We start from the raw sequence: 19707 nt of genomic DNA, 5'->3' as shown, positions 1-19707 counted from the left end.
ATACTTTTTTCCCTCACTGTATAGCTCATCTCTTGGCATTAGTACTGTAGACTACTTTATCACTGACCTCAACCCAGAGTCTCTCAGAGCGTTCACAGTCAGCCCACTGACACCCCTATCAGACCACAGCAAAATCACAGTCTACTTGAACAGAGCAATACTCAATCATGAGGCATCAATGCCAAAGGAACTGAATAATATTAAGAAATGCTATAGATGGAAGGAAAGTAGTGTTGAAACCTACCAAAAAACAATTAGGCAACAACCAATTAAATCCATTCTAGACAACTTCCTGGACAAAACGTTCCACTGTAATAGTGAAGGTGTAAACTTGGCAGTAGAAAACTTAAACAGTATATTTGACCTCTCAGCTTCCCTATCAAATCTAAAAATCTCTAACAGAAAACCAAAGAAAAGTAACAACAGTGATAAATGGTTTGATGAAGAATGCAAAAACCTAAGAAAGAAATTGAGAAACCTATCCAACCAAAAACATAAAGACCCAGAAAACCTGAGCCTACGCCTTCACTATGGTGAATGACTAAAACAATACAGAAATACACTACGTAAAAAGAAGGAACAGCATGTCAGAAATCAGCTCAATGTAATTGAAGAATACATAGACTCTATCCACTTCTGGGAAAATTGGAAAACACTAAACAAACAACAACACGATGAGCTATCTATCCAAAACGGAGATGTATGGGTAAACCACTTCTCCAATCTTTTTGGCCCTATAACAGAGAACAAACAGCAAAAAAATATACATAATCAAATGAAAATCTTAGAATCAACTATTAAAGACTACCAGAACCCACTGGATTCTTCAATTACATTGAATGAACTACAGGACAAAATACAAACCCTCCAACCCAAAAAGGCCTGTGGTGTTGATGGTATCCTCAATGAAATGATAAAATATACAGACCACAAATTTAAATTAGCTATACTTAAACTCTTTAACATCATCCTTAGCTCTGGCATCTTCCCCAATATTTGGAACCAAGGACTGATCAACCCAATCCACAAAAGTGGAGACAAATTTGACCCCAATAACTACCGTGGGATATGCGTCAACAGCAACCTTGGGAAAATCCTCTGCATTATCATTAACAGCAGACTAGTTCATTTCCTCAGTGAAAACAATGTACTGAGCAAATGTCAAATGAGCTTTTTACCAAATTACCATACGACAGACCACGTATTCACCCTGCTAATTGACAAACAAACAAACCAAAACAAATGCAAAGTCTTCTCATGCTTTGTTGATTTCAAAAAACCTTTTGACTCAATTTGGCATGAGGGTCTGCTATACAAATTGATGGAAAGTGGGGTTGGGGGAAAAACATATGACATTATAAAATCCATGTACACAAACAACAAGTGTGCGGTTAAAATTGGCAAAAAACACACACATTTCTTTCCACAGGGCCGTGGGGTGAGACAGGGATGCAGTTTAAGCCCCACCCTCTTCAACATATATATCAACGAATTGGCGAGGGCACGAGAACAGTCTGCAGCACCCGGCTTCACCCTACTAGAATCTGAAGTCAAATGTCTACTGTTTGCTGATGATCTGGTGCTTCTGTCACCAACCAAGGAGGGCCTACAGCAGCACCTAGATCTTCTGCACAGATTCTGTCAGACCTGGGCCCTGACAGTAAATATCAGTAAGACAAAGATAATGGTGTTCCAAAAAAGGTCCAGTTGCCAGGACCACAAATACATATTCCATCTAGACACCGTTGCCCTAGAGCACACAAAAAACTATACATACCTCGGCCTAAACATCAGCTGTGAACGATCTGAGAGACAAGGCAAGAAGGGCCTTCTATGCCATCAAAAGGAACATAAAATTTGACATACCAATTAGGATCTGGCTAAAAATACTTGAATCAGTTATAGAACCCATTGCCCTTTATGGTTGTGAGGTCTGGGGTCCGCTCACCAACCAAGAATTCACAAAATGGGACAAACACCAAATTGAGACTCTGCATGCAGAATTCTGCAAAAACATCCTCAGTGTACAACGTAAAACACCAAATAATGCATGCAGAGCAGAATTAGGCCAATACCCGCTAATTATCAAAATCCAGAAAAGAGCCGTTAAATTCTATAACCACTTAAAAGGAAGCGATTCCCAAACCTTCCATAACAAAGCCATCACCTACAGAGAGATTAACTTGGAGAAGAGTCCCTTAAGTAAGCTGGTCCTGGGGCTCTGTTCACAAACACAAACAGACCCCACAGAGCCCCAGGACAACAACAACAACAACAACACAATTAGACCCAACCAAATCATGAGAAAACAAAAAGAGAATTACTTGACACATTGGAAAGAACAAACAAAAAAACAGAGCAAACTAGAATGCTATTTGGCCCTAAACAGAGAGTACACAGTGGCAGAATACCTGACCACTGTGACTGACCCAAACTTAAGGAAAGCTTTCACTATGTACAGACTCAGTGAGCATAGCCTTGCTATTGAGAAAGGTCGCCATAGGCAGACCTGGCTCTCAAGAGAAGACAGGCTATGTGCACACTGCCCACAAAATGAGGTGGAAACTGAGCTGCACTTCCTAACCTCCTGCCAAATGTATGACCATATTAGAGATACATATTTCCCTCAGATAACAGCGATCCACAAAGAATTCGAAAACAAACCCAATTTTGATACACTCCCTTATCTACTGGGTGAAAAACCACAGTGTGCCATCACAGCTGCAAGATTTGTGACCTGTTGCCACAAGAAAAGGGCAACCAGTGAAGAACAAACACCATTGTAAATACAACCCATATTTATGTTTATTTATTTTCCCATTTGTACTTTAACTATTTGCACATTGTTACAACACTGTATATATACATAATATGACATTTGAAATGTCTTTATTCTTTTGGAACTTCTGAGTGTAATGTTTACTGTTAATATTTATTGTTTATTTCACTTTTGTTTACTATCTACTTCACTTGCTTTGGCAATGTTAACATACGTTTCCCATGCCAATAAAGCCCTTAAATTGAAAAATTGAATTGAGAGAGAGAGAGAGAGAGGGAAAGACTGTTTCTAGGTTTGGATTTGGTTGCTTTCGGGGACCTAGTGTATAGAGCATATGCTAAGTCCTTCTGTGAGGCACTCTGTAAGAGTAGCAGGTTGTGTTCTATCTATCTCGTGGGCGTGCTTTCTGCATGCACGTGTTTGAGTGTTGCATGTTTCAGTTGGTTTGTTAGCAGCAGCAGCATGTTATCCATGGTGACAGCCAGGGGAAGTAGCTATCCTGTTATCCATGGAGAGGTGACAGCCAGGGGAAGTAGCTATCCTGTTATCCATGGAGAGGTGACAGCCAGGGGAAGTAGCTATCCTGTTAGCCATGGAGAGGTGACAGCCAGGGGAAGTGGCTATCCTGTTAGCTATGGAGAGGTGACAGCCAGGGGAAGGGGCTATCCTGTTAGCTATGGAGAGGTGACAGCCAGGGGAAGTGGCTATCCTGTTAGCTATGGAGAGGTGACAGCCAGGGGAAGTGGCTATCCTGTTATCCATGGAGAGGTGACAGCCAGTGGAAGTGGCTATCCTGTTAGCCATGGAGAGGTGACAACCAGACTCACATTAAGAATCTCCAATCCAAAGTTAAATCTAGAATCGGTTTCCTATTTCGCAACAAAGCCTCCTTCACTCATGCTGCCAAACATGCCCTCGTAAAACTGACTATCCTACCGATCCTTGACTTCGGCGATGTCATTTACAAAATAGCCTCCAACACTCTACTCAGCAAATTGGATGTAGTCTATCACAGTGCCATCCGTTTTGTCTCCAAAGCCCCATATACTACCCACCACTGTGACCTGTACGCTCTTGTTGGCTGGTCCTCACTACATATTCGTCGCCAAACCCACTGGCTCCAGGCCATCTATAAATCACTGCTAGGCAAATCCCCGCCTTATCTTAGCTCATTGGTCACCATAGCAACACCCACCCGTAGTATGCGCTCCAGCAGGTATATCTCACTGGTCATCCCCAAAGCCAACACCTCCTTTGGCCGCCATTCCTTCCAGTTCTCTGCTGCCAATGACTGGAACAAATTGCAAAAATCTCTGAAGCTGGAGACTCTTATCTCCCTCACTAACTTTAAGCATCAGTTGTCAGAGCAGCTTACCGATCACTGCACCTGTACACAGCCCATCTGAAATTAGCCCGCCCAACTACCTCATCCCTATATTGTTATTTATTTTGCTCATTTGTACCCCAGTATCTCTATTTGCACATCATCTCTTGCACATCTATCATTCCAGTGTTAATACTAATTGTAATTATTTTGCACTATAGCCTATTTATTGCCTTACCTCCATAACTTGCTACATTTGCACACACTGTATATATATATATTTTTTTCTGTTGTATTTTGACTTTGTTTTGTTTTACCCCATATGTAACTCTGTGTTGTTGTTTTTATCGCACTGCTTTGCTTTATCTTGACCAGGTCGCAGTTGTAAATGAGAACTTGTTCTCAACTGGCTTACCTGGTTAAATAAAGGTGAAATAAAAATAAAAAATAAAAAAAGTGGCTATCCTGTTATACATGGAGAGGTGACAGCCAGGGGAAGTGGCTCTCCTGTTAGCCATGAAGAGATGACAGCCAGGGGAAGTGGCTATCCTGTTATCCATGGAGAGGTGACAGCCAGGGGAAGTGGCTATCCTGTTAGCCATGGAGAGCTGACAGCCAGGGGAAGTGGCTATCCTGTTTGCCATGGAGAGGTGACAGCCAGGGGAAGTGGCTCTCCTGTTAGCCATGAAGACATGACAGCCAGGGAAAGTGGCTATCCTGTTAGCCATGGAGAGGTGACAGCCAGGGGAAGTAGCTATCCTGTTAGCCATGAAGAGATGACAGCCAGGGGAAGTGGCTATCCTGTTATCCATGGAGAGGTGACAGCCAGGGGAAGTGGCTATCCTGTTAGCCATGGAGAGGTGACAGCCAGGGGAAGGGGCTATCCTGTTAGCCATGGAGAGGTGACAGCCAGGGGAAGTGGCTATCCTGTTAGCCATGGAGAGGTGACAGCCAGGGGAAGTAGCTATCCTGTTTGCCATGGAGAGGTGACAGCCAGGGGAAGTAGCTATCCTGTTTGCCATGGAGAGCTGACAGCCAGGGGAAGTGGCTATCCTGTTAGCCATGAAGAGATGACAGCCAGGGGAAGTGGCTATCCTGTTATCCATGGAGAGGTGACAGCCAGGGGAAGTGGCTATCCTGTTAGCCATGGAGAGGTGACAGCCAGGGGAAGGGGCTATCCTGTTAGCCATGGAGAGGTGACAGCCAGGGGAAGTGGCTATCCTGTTAGCCATGGAGAGGTGACAGCAAGTGGAAGTGGCTATCCTGTTAGCCATGGAGAGGTGACAGCCAGGGGAATTGGCTATCATGTTATCCATGGAGAGGTGACAGCCAGGGGAAGTGGCTATCCTGTTATCCATGGAGAGGTGACAGCCAGGGGAAGTGGCTATCCTGTTAGCCATGGAGAGGTGACAGCCAGGGGAAGGGGCTATCCTGTTAGCCATGGAGAGGTGACAGCCAGGGGAAGTGGCTATCCTGTTATCCATGGAGAGGTGACAGCCAGTGGAAGTGGCTATCCTGTTAGCCATGGAGAGGTGACAACCAGACTCACATTAAGAATCTCCAATCCAAAGTTAAATCTAGAATCGGTTTCCTATTTCGCAACAAAGCCTCCTTCACTCATGCTGCCAAACATGCCCTCGTAAAACTGACTATCCTACCGATCCTTGACTTCGGCGATGTCATTTACAAAATAGCCTCCAACACTCTACTCAGCAAATTGGATGTAGTCTATCACAGTGCCATCCGTTTTGTCTCCAAAGCCCCATATACTACCCACCACTGTGACCTGTACGCTCTTGTTGGCTGGTCCTCACTACATATTCGTCCGCCAAACCCACTGGCTCCAGGCCATCTATAAATCACTGCTAGGCAAATCCCCGCCTTATCTTAGCTCATTGGTCACCATAGCAACACCCACCCGTAGTATGCGCTCCAGCAGGTATATCTCACTGGTCATCCCCAAAGCCAACACCTCCTTTGGCCGCCATTCCTTCCAGTTCTCTGCTGCCAATGACTGGAACAAATTGCAAAAATCTCTGAAGCTGGAGACTCTTATCTCCCTCACTAACTTTAAGCATCAGTTGTCAGAGCAGCTTACCGATCACTGCACCTGTACACAGCCCATCTGAAATTAGCCCGCCCAACTACCTCATCCCTATATTGTTATTTATTTTGCTCATTTGTACCCCAGTATCTCTATTTGCACATCATCTCTTGCACATCTATCATTCCAGTGTTAATACTAATTGTAATTATTTTGCACTATAGCCTATTTATTGCCTTACCTCCATAACTTGCTACATTTGCACACACTGTATATATATATATTTTTTTCTGTTGTATTTTTGACTTTGTTTTGTTTTACCCCATATGTAACTCTGTGTTGTTGTTTTTATCGCACTGCTTTGCTTTATCTTGACCAGGTCGCAGTTGTAAATGAGAACTTGTTCTCAACTGGCTTACCTGGTTAAATAAAGGTGAAATAAAAATAAAAAATAAAAAAGTGGCTATCCTGTTATACATGGAGAGGTGACAGCCAGGGGAAGTGGCTCTCCTGTTAGCCATGAAGAGATGACAGCCAGGGGAAGTGGCTATCCTGTTATCCATGGAGAGGTGACAGCCAGGGGAAGTGGCTATCCTGTTAGCCATGGAGAGCTGACAGCCAGGGGAAGTGGCTATCCTGTTTGCCATGGAGAGGTGACAGCCAGGGGAAGTGGCTCTCCTGTTAGCCATGAAGACATGACAGCCAGGGAAAGTGGCTATCCTGTTAGCCATGGAGAGGTGACAGCCAGGGGGAAGTAGCTATCCTGTTAGCCATGAAGAGATGACAGCCAGGGGAAGTGGCTATCCTGTTATCCATGGAGAGGTGACAGCCAGGGAAGTGGCTATCCTGTTAGCCATGGAGAGGTGACAGCCAGGGGAAGGGGCTATCCTGTTAGCCATGGAGAGGTGACAGCCAGGGGAAGTGGCTATCCTGTTAGCCATGGAGAGGTGACAGCCAGGGGAAGTAGCTATCCTGTTTGCCATGGAGAGGTGACAGCCAGGGGAAGTAGCTATCCTGTTTGCCATGGAGAGCTGACAGCCAGGGGAAGTGGCTATCCTGTTAGCCATGAAGAGATGACAGCCAGGGGAAGTGGCTATCCTGTTATCCATGGAGAGGTGACAGCCAGGGGAAGTGGCTATCCTGTTAGCCATGGAGAGGTGACAGCCAGGGGAAGGGGGCTATCCTGTTAGCCATGGAGAGGTGACAGCCAGGGAAGTGGCTATCCTGTTAGCCATGGAGAGGTGACAGCAAGTGGAAGTGGCTATCCTGTTAGCCATGGAGAGGTGACAGCCAGGGGAATTGGCTATCATGTTATCCATGGAGAGGTGACAGCCAGGGAAGTGGCTATCCTGTTATCCATGGAGAGGTGACAGCCAGGGGAAGTGGCTATCCTGTTAGCCATGGAGAGGTGACAGCCAGGGGAAGGGGCTATCCTGTTAGCCATGGAGAGGTGACAGCCAGGGGAAGTGGCTATCCTGTTATCCATGGAGAGGTGACAGCCAGGGGAAGTGGCTATCCTGTTATCCATGGAGAGGTGACAGCCAGGGGAAGTGGCTATCCTGTTATCCATGGAGAGGTGACAGCCAGGGGAAGTAGCTATCCTGTTTGCCATGGAGAGCTGACAGCCAGGGGAAGTGGCTATCCTGTTAGCCATGGAGAGGTGACAGCCAGGGGAAGTGGCTATCCTGTTAGCTATGGAGAGGTGACAGCCAGGGGAAGTGGCTATCCTGTTAGCCATGGAGAGGTGACAACCAGACTCACATTAAGAATCTCCAATCCAAAGTTAAATCTAGAATCGGTTTCCTATTTCGCAACAAAGCCTCCTTCACTCATGCTGCCAAACATGCCCTCGTAAAACTGACTATCCTACCGATCCTTGACTTCGGCGATGTCATTTACAAAATAGCCTCCAACACTCTACTCAGCAAATTGGATGTAGTCTATCACAGTGCCATCCGTTTTGTCTCCAAAGCCCCATATACTACCCACCACTGTGACCTGTACGCTCTTGTTGGCTGGTCCTCACTACATATTCGTCGCCAAACCCACTGGCTCCAGGCCATCTATAAATCACTGCTAGGCAAATCCCCGCCTTATCTTAGCTCATTGGTCACCATAGCAACACCCACCCGTAGTATGCGCTCCAGCAGGTATATCTCACTGGTCATCCCCAAAGCCAACACCTCCTTTGGCCGCCATTCCTTCCAGTTCTCTGCTGCCAATGACTGGAACAAATTGCAAAAATCTCTGAAGCTGGAGACTCTTATCTCCCTCACTAACTTTAAGCATCAGTTGTCAGAGCAGCTTACCGATCACTGCACCTGTACACAGCCCATCTGAAATTAGCCCGCCCAACTACCTCATCCCTATATTGTTATTTATTTTGCTCATTTGTACCCCAGTATCTCTATTTGCACATCATCTCTTGCACATCTATCATTCCAGTGTTAATACTAATTGTAATTATTTTGCACTATAGCCTATTTATTGCCTTACCTCCATAACTTGCTACATTTGCACACACTGTATATATATATATTTTTTTCTGTTGTATTTTTGACTTTGTTTTGTTTTACCCCATATGTAACTCTGTGTTGTTGTTTTTATCGCACTGCTTTGCTTTATCTTGACCAGGTCGCAGTTGTAAATGAGAACTTGTTCTCAACTGGCTTACCTGGTTAAATAAAGGTGAAATAAAAATAAAAAATAAAAAAGTGGCTATCCTGTTATACATGGAGAGGTGACAGCCAGGGGAAGTGGCTCTCCTGTTAGCCATGAAGAGATGACAGCCAGGGGAAGTGGCTATCCTGTTATCCATGGAGAGGTGACAGCCAGGGGAAGTGGCTATCCTGTTAGCCATGGAGAGCTGACAGCCAGGGGAAGTGGCTATCCTGTTTGCCATGGAGAGGTGACAGCCAGGGGAAGTGGCTCTCCTGTTAGCCATGAAGACATGACAGCCAGGGAAAGTGGCTATCCTGTTAGCCATGGAGAGGTGACAGCCAGGGGAAGTAGCTATCCTGTTAGCCATGAAGAGATGACAGCCAGGGGAAGTGGCTATCCTGTTATCCATGGAGAGGTGACAGCCAGGGAAGTGGCTATCCTGTTAGCCATGGAGAGGTGACAGCCAGGGGAAGGGGGCTATCCTGTTAGCCATGGAGAGGGTGACAGCCAGGGGAAGTGGCTATCCTGTTAGCCATGGAGAGGTGACAGCCAGGGGAAGTAGCTATCCTGTTTGCCATGGAGAGGTGACAGCCAGGGGAAGTAGCTATCCTGTTTGCCATGGAGAGCTGACAGCCAGGGGAAGTGGCTATCCTGTTAGCCATGAAGAGATGACAGCCAGGGAAGTGGCTATCCTGTTATCCATGGAGAGGTGACAGCCAGGGGAAGTGGCTATCCTGTTAGCCATGGAGAGGTGACAGCCAGGGGAAGGGGCTATCCTGTTAGCCATGGAGAGGTGACAGCCAGGGGAAGTGGCTATCCTGTTAGCCATGGAGAGGTGACAGCAAGTGGAAGTGGCTATCCTGTTAGCCATGGAGAGGTGACAGCCAGGGGAATTGGCTATCATGTTATCCATGGAGAGGTGACAGCCAGGGGAAGTGGCTATCCTGTTATCCATGGAGAGGTGACAGCCAGGGGAAGTGGCTATCCTGTTAGCCATGGAGAGGTGACAGCCAGGGGAAGGGGCTATCCTGTTAGCCATGGAGAGGTGACAGCCAGGGGAAGTGGCTATCCTGTTATCCATGGAGAGGTGACAGCCAGGGGAAGTGGCTATCCTGTTATCCATGGAGAGGTGACAGCCAGGGGAAGTGGCTATCCTGTTATCCATGGAGAGGTGACAGCCAGGGGAAGTAGCTATCCTGTTTGCCATGGAGAGCTGACAGCCAGGGGAAGTGGCTATCCTGTTAGCCATGGAGAGGTGACAGCCAGGGGAAGTGGCTATCCTGTTAGCTATGGAGAGGTGACAGCCAGGGGAAGTGGCTATCCTGTTAGCCATGGAGAGGTGACAGCCAGGGGAAGTGGCTATCCTGTTAGCCATGGAGAGGTGACAGCCAGGGGAAGTAGCTATCCTGTTAACCATGGAGAGGTGACAGCCAGCGGAAGTGGCTATCCTGTTAGCCATGGAGAGGTGACAGCCAGGGGAAGTGGCTAAGCTGCCCACTGGTGTGTCTGGCGGTGTGTAGGGGTGAATTGTCTCTGGCAGTGTGTGTCTGGCGGTATGTGTATGTCTGGCGGTGTGTGGGGGTGAATTGGGGCTACAAGGCTTAATGACATTAGCATGGCTGAGCAAGCAGAGAGAGAGAGAGAGAGGAGCATATTGTCCAGCCCAGTTATAACTCACTCCCTCTCTCTCTTCAGGTGTGGTAGAGGAGGTATCCAGGATGTTATAACTCAAACCCCCCTTCTCTCTCTCCCTCCCGCCCTCCATTTCTCCAGGTGTGGTAGTTGTGGTCGAGGTATCCCAGGATGCCGTTGGTGAAGAGGAATATCGAGCCCAGGCACCTGTGCCACACGGTGCTGCCGCGGGCCATCAAGAATGAGCTGGAGTGTGTGACCAATGTATCCCTAGCTAACGTCATCCGACAGCTCAGCAGCCTCAGTGAGTCACACACACACACCTAAACCACACACACTCACTTCTGTTAGGTAAGCATGCTTCATCTCTCTTTCCTATCTGCTGATAAGCAGGTTTCATTATGCCTGACTTTAGTACTCTATTATACTTAAGTGTGTGTACTGTGTGTGTGTACTGTGTGGTAACAGGTAAGTATGCAGAGGACCTGTTTGGGGAGCTGTTCAACGAGGCCCACTCCTTCTCCTTCCGGGTCAACTCCCTGCAGGAGCGCGTGGACCGCCTCTCTATCAGCGTCACACAACTAGATCCTAAAGAGGAGGAGTGTGAGTACATTACATTTACGTCATTTAGCAGACGCTCTTATCCAGAGCCACTTACAGTTAGTGAGTGCATACATTTTTTATTTTTTTTCATACTGGTCCCCCGTGGGAATCGAACCCACAACCCTGCCGTTGCAAGCGCCATGCTCTACCAACTGAGCTACACGGGAGTACACACACACACACACACATACCAGTATCAAACATACACACACACACACCAGTATCAAACATACATACATACACACACACACACACACACACCAGTATCAAACATTTTTTATTTTATTTTTTTATTTTACCTTTATTTAACTAGGCAAGTCAGTTAAGAACAAATTCTTATTTACAATGACGGCCTACACTGGCCAAACCCGGACGACGCTGGGCCAATTGTGCGCCGCCCTATGGGACTCCCAATCACGGCCGTTTTTGATACAGCCTGGAATCGAACCAGGGGGTCTGTAGTGACGCCTCAAGCACTGAGATGCAGTGCCTTAGACCGACACACACACACCAGTATCAAACATATACACACACACACACACGCACACACACACACACACACACACACACTAGTATCACACATACACACACACACACCAGTATCAATCATACACACACACACTGATACAGTAGTCCTTACACGTAGACACTCAGTCCTCACACATTCCTTTCTCTACACATCCACCATTGATTCTTCCTCATCAGGATAAACTCATTCCATTCCAGTCCTCTCTTTGTGTGTGTGTGTGTGTACCATTGCCAGCCACATCCAGTCTTAATGACCTTATTAGATGAACAGGCCACAGTGAGACAGTGTCATTTTTCATCCCAGCAGCTCCACAGTCCACACAGTACTAACCAAACCCTCCGTTCCGCTACACTCCCCTCCTCGGCAGGCGCAATAAGCCCCCATTATAGGCATTCTAACCAGCCTCCACTGATTCACTTAGCCCTGCCTCACACAATGCCCTGTCTTTGTGGGGAAACCAGATATCCAGATATATGTGCTATGTTATAGTGGGATAATAAAAAGGAGAGGGATAATGTCTGTCTGCCTGTCTGCCTGTCTGTCTGCCTGCCTGTCTGTCTGTCTGTCTGTCTGTCTGTCTGTCTGTCTGTCTGCCTGCCTGCCTGCCTGTCTGTCTGTCTGCCTGCCTGTCTGTCTGCCTGCCTGCCTGTCTGCCTGCCTGCCTGTCTGTCTGCCTGTCTGTCTGTCTGTCTGTCTGTCTGTCTGTCTGCCTGCCTGTCTGTCTGCCTGCCTGTCTGTCTGCCTGCCTGCCTGTCTGCCTGTCTGTCTGTCTGTCTGCCTGTCTGTCTGTCTGTCTGTCTGCCTGTCTGTCTGTCTGCCTGTCTATCTGCCTGTCTGCCTGTCTGCCTGTCTGTCTGTCTATGGAGGGCCTGGGTAGGGCTGTACGGTAAAACAGGTTATAGAGAGAGGAGAGAGAGAGAGAAAGATACAAAGAGAGAGAGAGAGATACAGAGAGAGAGAGAGAGGAAGAGGGACAGAGAACGTGAGAGAGAGAGGGACAGCGAGAGAAAGAGAGAAGAAGTGTAGTAGTAAGCCAATACCACGCTTCTGTGGTTGAGGCATCGATTTCCCGTGGGCCAATGGGGTGTTTCTAGCTCAGATTGGAGCGCTAGATGTCTGTAGATATAGTACACTGGACTGTCCTCTGTACGCTGTGTTAGATAATAAGACTGTAAAACTCTGTCTGAGTTTGTATGGAAGATCTGTATGTGTGTGTGTGTGTGTGTGTGTGTGTCGGGGTAGCACGACAGACTGTTACCCAGGCTATGGAGGAAGGGGGTGTAGTAGAGTTTGTAACTTAGAAGTAAGAGGCAATAATGTTTATTAGTTTACAGATCAATACTTAAAGAGATTCTCTGGTGCCTTTGTATACTTTTTAGCCAGTAGTTCTGAAAGCAGCAAAAAGTGGTCCCCGAAAATTGGTTACTACATCACATATGTGCACCACGTCATTGCTCTCGCTCTGCTGTGTGTGCATCTTGCTAGCTGTCACTCAGATGGCGAGGGGCTGAAGCTCATTGGCTAGAACTCGAATTGCTAGGGGGCTGGCCCACGTGGGTGAAAATATAGGGGAAATGGCGCAGCACAGCTTCCAGAAAAACTGACGCTTTCAAACTAGACAGTGCTTCTGCTCATAGATTATGCATGTATGAACTACACATTGACACATCCAGCCCAAAGCGGGAGGTTTAATTAATACTTAGTAGTCGCCAAAGTTCTGGAGCATGACTTTAAGGTCCCTTAATTTAAATATTTGGGCATGGCATGTATCAGTGCTGTGTATGGAGGTGTTGCCTTCTTGCAGTTGTTCTTGTATTCACTTTTGCTATAGCTGTATTAGTGACCTACTTAGGTCCCCTAACACCTTCCACACATACTCCTCCTCCTCCACCTCTATATCCCCCTCATCTTCATCCTTCTCTTCCCTCTCCCCCTCTTCCCTCTCTCCCTCCTTCTCCTCCTCCAGATATTTGTGCTAATGTAATGCTGGATGTGATCTTATAATCCAGTCTGCTATAGAGGGACAGGATATAATACACTGTCCCCATACGGGGTGGAGGGGTAGAGAGATGACTATACTGTATAATACCGGGCACTACAGTCAAAGCAGTGGAGTGTTAAGACTTTGTACTTCAGACTGCAGTCAGACTCTGTCTGAGCAGAGGTTAAAATGGCCGAACTGTCTGCAGGTTCGTTAGAGATCTCCAGGTGCAGAGTGTTGCAGTGTGTGCCATTAGACTCCACACGATAATCATTAAAAGACAATATAATCATCACAGAGAAGCAGGAGTTACTGTAATGATAGAAGAAAGAGAGACAGAGAGAGATGGGTGGTTATAGGATTAGATTTAATTAGATTTATTAGGATCCCCAAATCTAGCTGTCGGCATTGGCGTCGCCTAATGGGGATCCTAATAAATAAAATAAAATGTAAAAATACGCTTATAGGAGGGGCTTAAGATTTGTTTCCTGTAAGAGGTATGTTTCATCCCCCACTACACACACACACACACACAACCCTCTCCACCGCAGGCATTCTGGGTAATGGTCTGTGTTGGTTTGTGGTCAGTGAGAGAGTCGGAGAGGAGATGGTGGGGCGAGGGAAGGAGAGGGGGATGAGAGGGAATGAGTGAAGGCGGGGGGAAGGAGATAAAGAGAGGTCACTGAGAGGAGGAGGGGAGTGGAGGATCTAAAGGATAGAGGGGGTCTCTTAAAGGAATAGAACCATTGAGGATTTACATCAACACAAGGTTAGGAAGGGTGTGTGTGTGTGTTAGGGTTAGGTGTGTGTGTGTTAGGGTTGGTGTGTGTGTGTGTGTGTGTGTGTGTGTGAGACAGGGTTTCCGTTAGCCGGTAAAATAGCCAAGGAAGAGGAAGAAAAAATCCCATTGCGAAATAATGCTTTTTAGCCTATTAAATGATGGAAATACCAGTCGATGGAAATACATTTGACTGGTCATGCTAATCGGTCTATAGGTACATTTGCATAATTTAGTGGAATTAAATTGGCGCGTGTGAAGTATATTCGCAATGTACACTATATATACAAAAGTATGTGGACAGCCCTTCAAATGAGTGGATTCGGCTATTTCAGCCACACCCGTTGCTGACAGGTGTATAAAATCGAGCACACAGCCATACAATCTCCATAGACAATGGAAAGCCTTCCCAGAAGAGTGGCGGCTGTTATAGCAGCAAAGGGTGGACCAACTCCATATTAATGCCCATGATTTTGGAATGAGATGTTCGACGAGCAGGTGTCCACATACGTTTGGTCATGTAATGTATCTTATTTATCACATGCGTACAGCATACAGAGCAGAAAATCTGTCCGTCAGCGCAAGAGCTGCTGCTACATCATCTCAAACAGCAAATGCATAGGCAACGGAAGGCAGGCTTCATCAGGGCGTCACACACCACTTTGCAATGAGCTGGAGGCAGTATGCATTTTGAAAACATACTTAATTGTTTGAAACCTGAACGTTTTAATACATGTTATGAGGCATATCTTACCTTGCTTCAAAGTAGCCAAAATCAGACCATATCCGTGGAGGCAATTCCTTTATATCAACTTTCTTTCATTGTCCAGTAGCCAAAGGCACAATCCTAGTTATATTAGCAACCCATGCTAGTTGTTGCATCTTCAGATCTTCCCTCTTTCTACATTTCTAACATATTTTTATCTCTGTCACATGAAACTGCTCACATGTGCAGGGCCCTTTTGACAACAGTGTTTTTCCTCTAATTACATTATAGAATGAACACTCACACCTAGTCTACTACCTTGTGCGTATTGCTGAGCTTATAATGTGAATAAATAATATTTTATCAACATTTTAAGATAAATGTTCTGATCTGTTCCATCAAACTCATTGCTTTTGAACAGTTTTTCCTTAATGTAGCCGAGGCCTGCTGGTTGGATGGATTTGGGATATATAGTCCCACAACTGTCCCAGAGTCAGTTTGGAATATTTCTTTCTCGACAAGCTGACCAATAGAATAGGTAGCCTAAACTTTTCTCCTATAGTGGATTGACATAGGCTAGTGATTTTGCTGTTCATTACTCATCTTGTTGGCTGAGGAAATGTACATGTGGACAGTTATTCTAACATCTTCAAAGTGCACATCAGAATTCTGTAAGAAGGACCGCACATCATTGCATCCTCGACATTCATGTTCTGTTAATATGAATTACCATAATCAAAATGTGATTTCTGTCATTCTGAGCAACGTGGGTGGATACCCTAATCAGGTTACGCACCCAATGCATATGGGTCCGGTAAATTTCTCAAATGTCCGGTAAATTTAAATGCTTCCGGTCAAATGTCCGCCCCACATTTTCCTAATGGAAACCCTGGTGTGTGACTGTGTGTGTGACTGTGTGTGTGACTGTGTGTGTGACTGTGTGTGTGTGTTAAGGTTAGGTGTGTGTGTGTGTGCATTCAGATTGGAGTAAGGTAGAGTGGTTGTATGTAGTATGAAAATGTATGCACTCACTAACTGTAAGTGGCTCTGGATAAGAGCGTCTGCTAAATGACGTAAATGTAAATGTAATGTAGGTAAGCTATCTAAAGCGAGGCCATGCAGGATGAAGGGTATTACTAGGTCAGGGGTAGAGAGAGGAGAGAGAGGACACTGCTGTGATGTGGAGGGTAAATGTGTTCTATCCAGGTGCATAAGCATCGTTACAGGATTGCATACACACACACACACACACACACATACACACACACACACACACACACACACACACACACACACACACACACACACACACACACACACACACACACACACACACACACACACATGTTATGTCATTGGACACTGACATCCTACACCTTATAAGGTCGTCCTTCAGACTGCCCTTAAGGCCTTATTCCTGTCCTCCCTCGCTCCCCTCCTCCCTCCCTGTTGTCCATATCTCCTTCCCTCTCCTCCTCCACCTGATTAATCTCCCCTCCTCCCTCCCTGTTGTCCATATCTCCCTCCCTCTCCTCCTCCACCTGATTGATCTCCCCTCCTCCCTCCCTGTTGTCCATATCTCCTTCCCTCTCCTCCTCCACCTGATTAATCTCCCCTCCTCCCTCCCTGTTGTCCATATCTCCCTCCCTCTCCTCCTCCACCTGATTGATCTCCCCTCCTCCCTCCCTGTTGTCCATATCTCCCTCCCTCTCCTCCTCCACCTGATTGATCTCCCCTCTCCCTCCATCTTCTCTGTGTGCTGTCAGGCCCTGTCAACAGTCTGACCAGACAAACTAATGGCTCATACCCTGCTATTTAATGGTCCTATTACATCCCTGCTAGGACCACAGGCTAGAATGGAGGACCACAACACCACCAGCCTCCCTCTAGGCCCATTTTCTTTACTGCTCAATCGCTCACTCTCCATCTCTCCTTTTTCCTTCCTCTCTTTCTCTGTCTCTTACACACACAAGCACATACACATGCTCTCTCTTTTTCTCCTTCTTTCACACAAACACAAACTCTCTCTTTGTTTACTGTTTACTCTCTGACTTCTTCTTCCTATGTATGGTCTTTGTTTAAGGACCATGCTCCCTCATTATCCCATGATAGCTGTTTTTAATGAAGCAGTCTTTAATTGTCTACGCTAGCCACAGACAGCTGGTGCAGAGGGATAGGTGCTTAGAGAGATAAAAGTTTTTTTTGTTTTTTTCGCATTTAGGTTTTTTCTGTCATCGTCTCAATCAGGGAAGTGAGGGGTACTGGTTTAAAAACACTGCTTTTCCTAAGTCCATGTACACACACACAGACTCGCATGTTATGTTCTTCTATCCTTGTGGGGACCTAAAATAAATGTCCATACAAGATCCTATTTACCCTAACCCCTGACCCTAAACCTAACCTTAACCCTAACCTTAACCCGTAATCAGAACCCTAAACCTAACTCCTAACCCTAAACCTAACCACTAACCCCTTACCCTAAACCTAATTCTAACGCTAACCCTAATTGTAACTGTCACGGATTCTGCCGAGGCTGCTCCTCCTCCTTGCTCGGGCAGGCTTCGGCGTTCGTCGTCCCCGGAGTACTAGCTACTGCCGTTCGATGTTATCGGTGTTTGTTTAGTTTTGTCTGTATTGTTTACACCTGTTCGTCATTATGTTAATTGTTTCCCTTATAATTACCCCTGTCTCTCATCTGTATTTTGTGTGTGATTGTTTTCCCCTTCACGGTTGTCTATTTTGTGAGCGGGTTATTTCCTCCCTGCGTGGAGTTATTTTCTGTGTCCTTTTGGATCCTTTTCGTATTAAAAGTACGTATCCGAGAGTTCTGTGTCCTGCGCCTGACTTCGTTTACCGCATCTCACAGACAGTCGTGACAGTAACCCTAACCCTTAACCTAACCTCCAAGCTTAAAATAGCCTGTGTCCTCATGGGGACGTGGGAAATGTCCCCACGAGGGAGAATTTTCCTTGTTTTACTATCCTTGTGGGGACTTTTGAGGATTTTAGGTCCCTACAAGGATAGAAGAACCAACCCACACACACACACACGCATGTGCACACACACAAACACTTGGATGCTCACATAATGACACACACACACAGTTGCACACGCAGTGACACAAACGTACAAGCAGCACATAGTGTAACAGTGTGCTGTAGCAGATATTTTGGTGACATGCACACTACAAAGATATGCTGTGCTAGATATGTCTGTCTGTGTGTTTCTGTGTGTCTGATTGCTCAGCCAGCCTTTGTGCTCCCCATCTAGAGGCATTGTGCATCCTAAAGCATTGTGGGTAAAGCCAGGCCAGCAGATGTGAGGATCACAGTGATGAAAGAATCTGAGCCTGCTGCTGAGGCTCCTCTTTGTCTATGTGTCTCTGGCTACGTCCCAAATAGCACCCTATTCCCTATATAGTGAACTACAGGGCCCTGGTCAAAAGGAGTGCACTATAAAGGGAATGGGGTGCCATTTGGGACGCAGACCCTGTCTCTGTATCTGTGCCCAGGAGAGGAAAGGGGGTAAAGGGGGAGGGGATGGGAGGGAGGAATGCAGCATGCCAACACAGTGCACAATAAAACACATGTACTGCGCACAGACACACACACACAAACACACACAGTCACACATAATCAAGCATGCAGTGCCTTCAGTAAGTGTTCACATCCCTTGACTTGTTGTGTTACAGCCTGAATTTAAAATTGATTAAATTGAGATTGTGTGTCATTGGCCTACACAATACCCCATTATGTCAAAGTGGATGTCACGATCGTTTAAAGATTCGTGGAACCAAGGCGCAGCGTGATAAGCGTACATTTTATTAAAGTACTGAACACACGACAAAACAACAAACAAACGAAACGTGAAGTCTTAAGGTTACACCAAACAAACCTATACAGAACAAGATCCCACACAGACTGGTGCCAAACGGCTGCCTAAGTATTGTCCCCAATCAGAGACAACGAGCTACAGCTGCCTCTGATTGGGAACCACCCTGGCCAACATAGATCTACACGGTCTAGAACTAACCATAGAAAAACACAACATAACACGGAATATACACACCCTGACTCAACAAATCAACGTCCCCTGAGTCAGGGCGTGACAGTGGAATTATGTTTTTAGACATTTTACCACTTTGTTATGGCAAGCCTAAATAATTTCAGGAGTAAAAATGTGCTTAACAAGTCACATAATAAGTTGCATGGACTCACTCTGTGTGCAATAATAGAGCTTAACATGATTTTTTAATTACTACCTCATCTCTGTACCCCACACACATAATTATCTGTAAGGTCCCTTAGTCAAGCAGTGAATTTCAAACACCGATTCAACCACAAAGACCAGGGAGGTTTTCCAGTGCCTCACAAAGTAGGGCACCTATTGGTAGATAAAAAATAAAAAAATAAAAACAGACATTGAATATCCCTTTGAGCATGGTGAAGTTATTAATTACACTTTGGATGGTGTATCAATACACCCAGTCACTACAAAGTGAAAAGAAGGAAGCCTGTACAAATTGTTTTTATTACAAACTATTCATCCTGTTTGCAATAAGGCACTAAAGTAAAACTGCAAAAAATGTGGCAAAGAAATTAACTTTATGTCCTGAATACAAAGTGTTATGTTTGGGGCAAATCCAATACAACACATTACTGAATACCACT

At 45.9% G+C, this 19707-nt stretch overlaps 1 protein-coding gene across 9 annotated transcripts in view; it reads left to right on the top strand.

Moving 5' to 3' along the window:
* Positions 1-19707, top strand: part of LOC121548766 (wiskott-Aldrich syndrome protein family member 1-like) — a 94402-nt gene that overhangs the window by 36615 nt on the left and 38080 nt on the right. For 8 of the 9 annotated variants that reach the window (XM_045210186.1, XM_045210188.1, XM_045210191.1 and 5 more), the window contains 2 exons: positions 10582-10744; positions 10909-11043. In XM_045210186.1, coding sequence (XP_045066121.1) covers positions 10612-10744; positions 10909-11043 — 268 coding nt within the window. In that variant the 5' untranslated portion in view covers positions 10582-10611. The remainder of the gene's footprint in view (positions 1-10581; positions 10745-10908; positions 11044-19707) is intronic. The other variant, XM_045210192.1, reaches the window with a different exon arrangement.

The sequence above is a fragment of the Coregonus clupeaformis genome, chromosome 33, assembly GCF_020615455.1.
Source record: "Coregonus clupeaformis isolate EN_2021a chromosome 33, ASM2061545v1, whole genome shotgun sequence".
Taxonomy (NCBI): Eukaryota; Metazoa; Chordata; class Actinopteri; order Salmoniformes; family Salmonidae; genus Coregonus; species Coregonus clupeaformis.
Note: the sequence above shows the minus strand (reverse complement) of the source record. Positions and strands in the feature narration are given on the sequence as shown.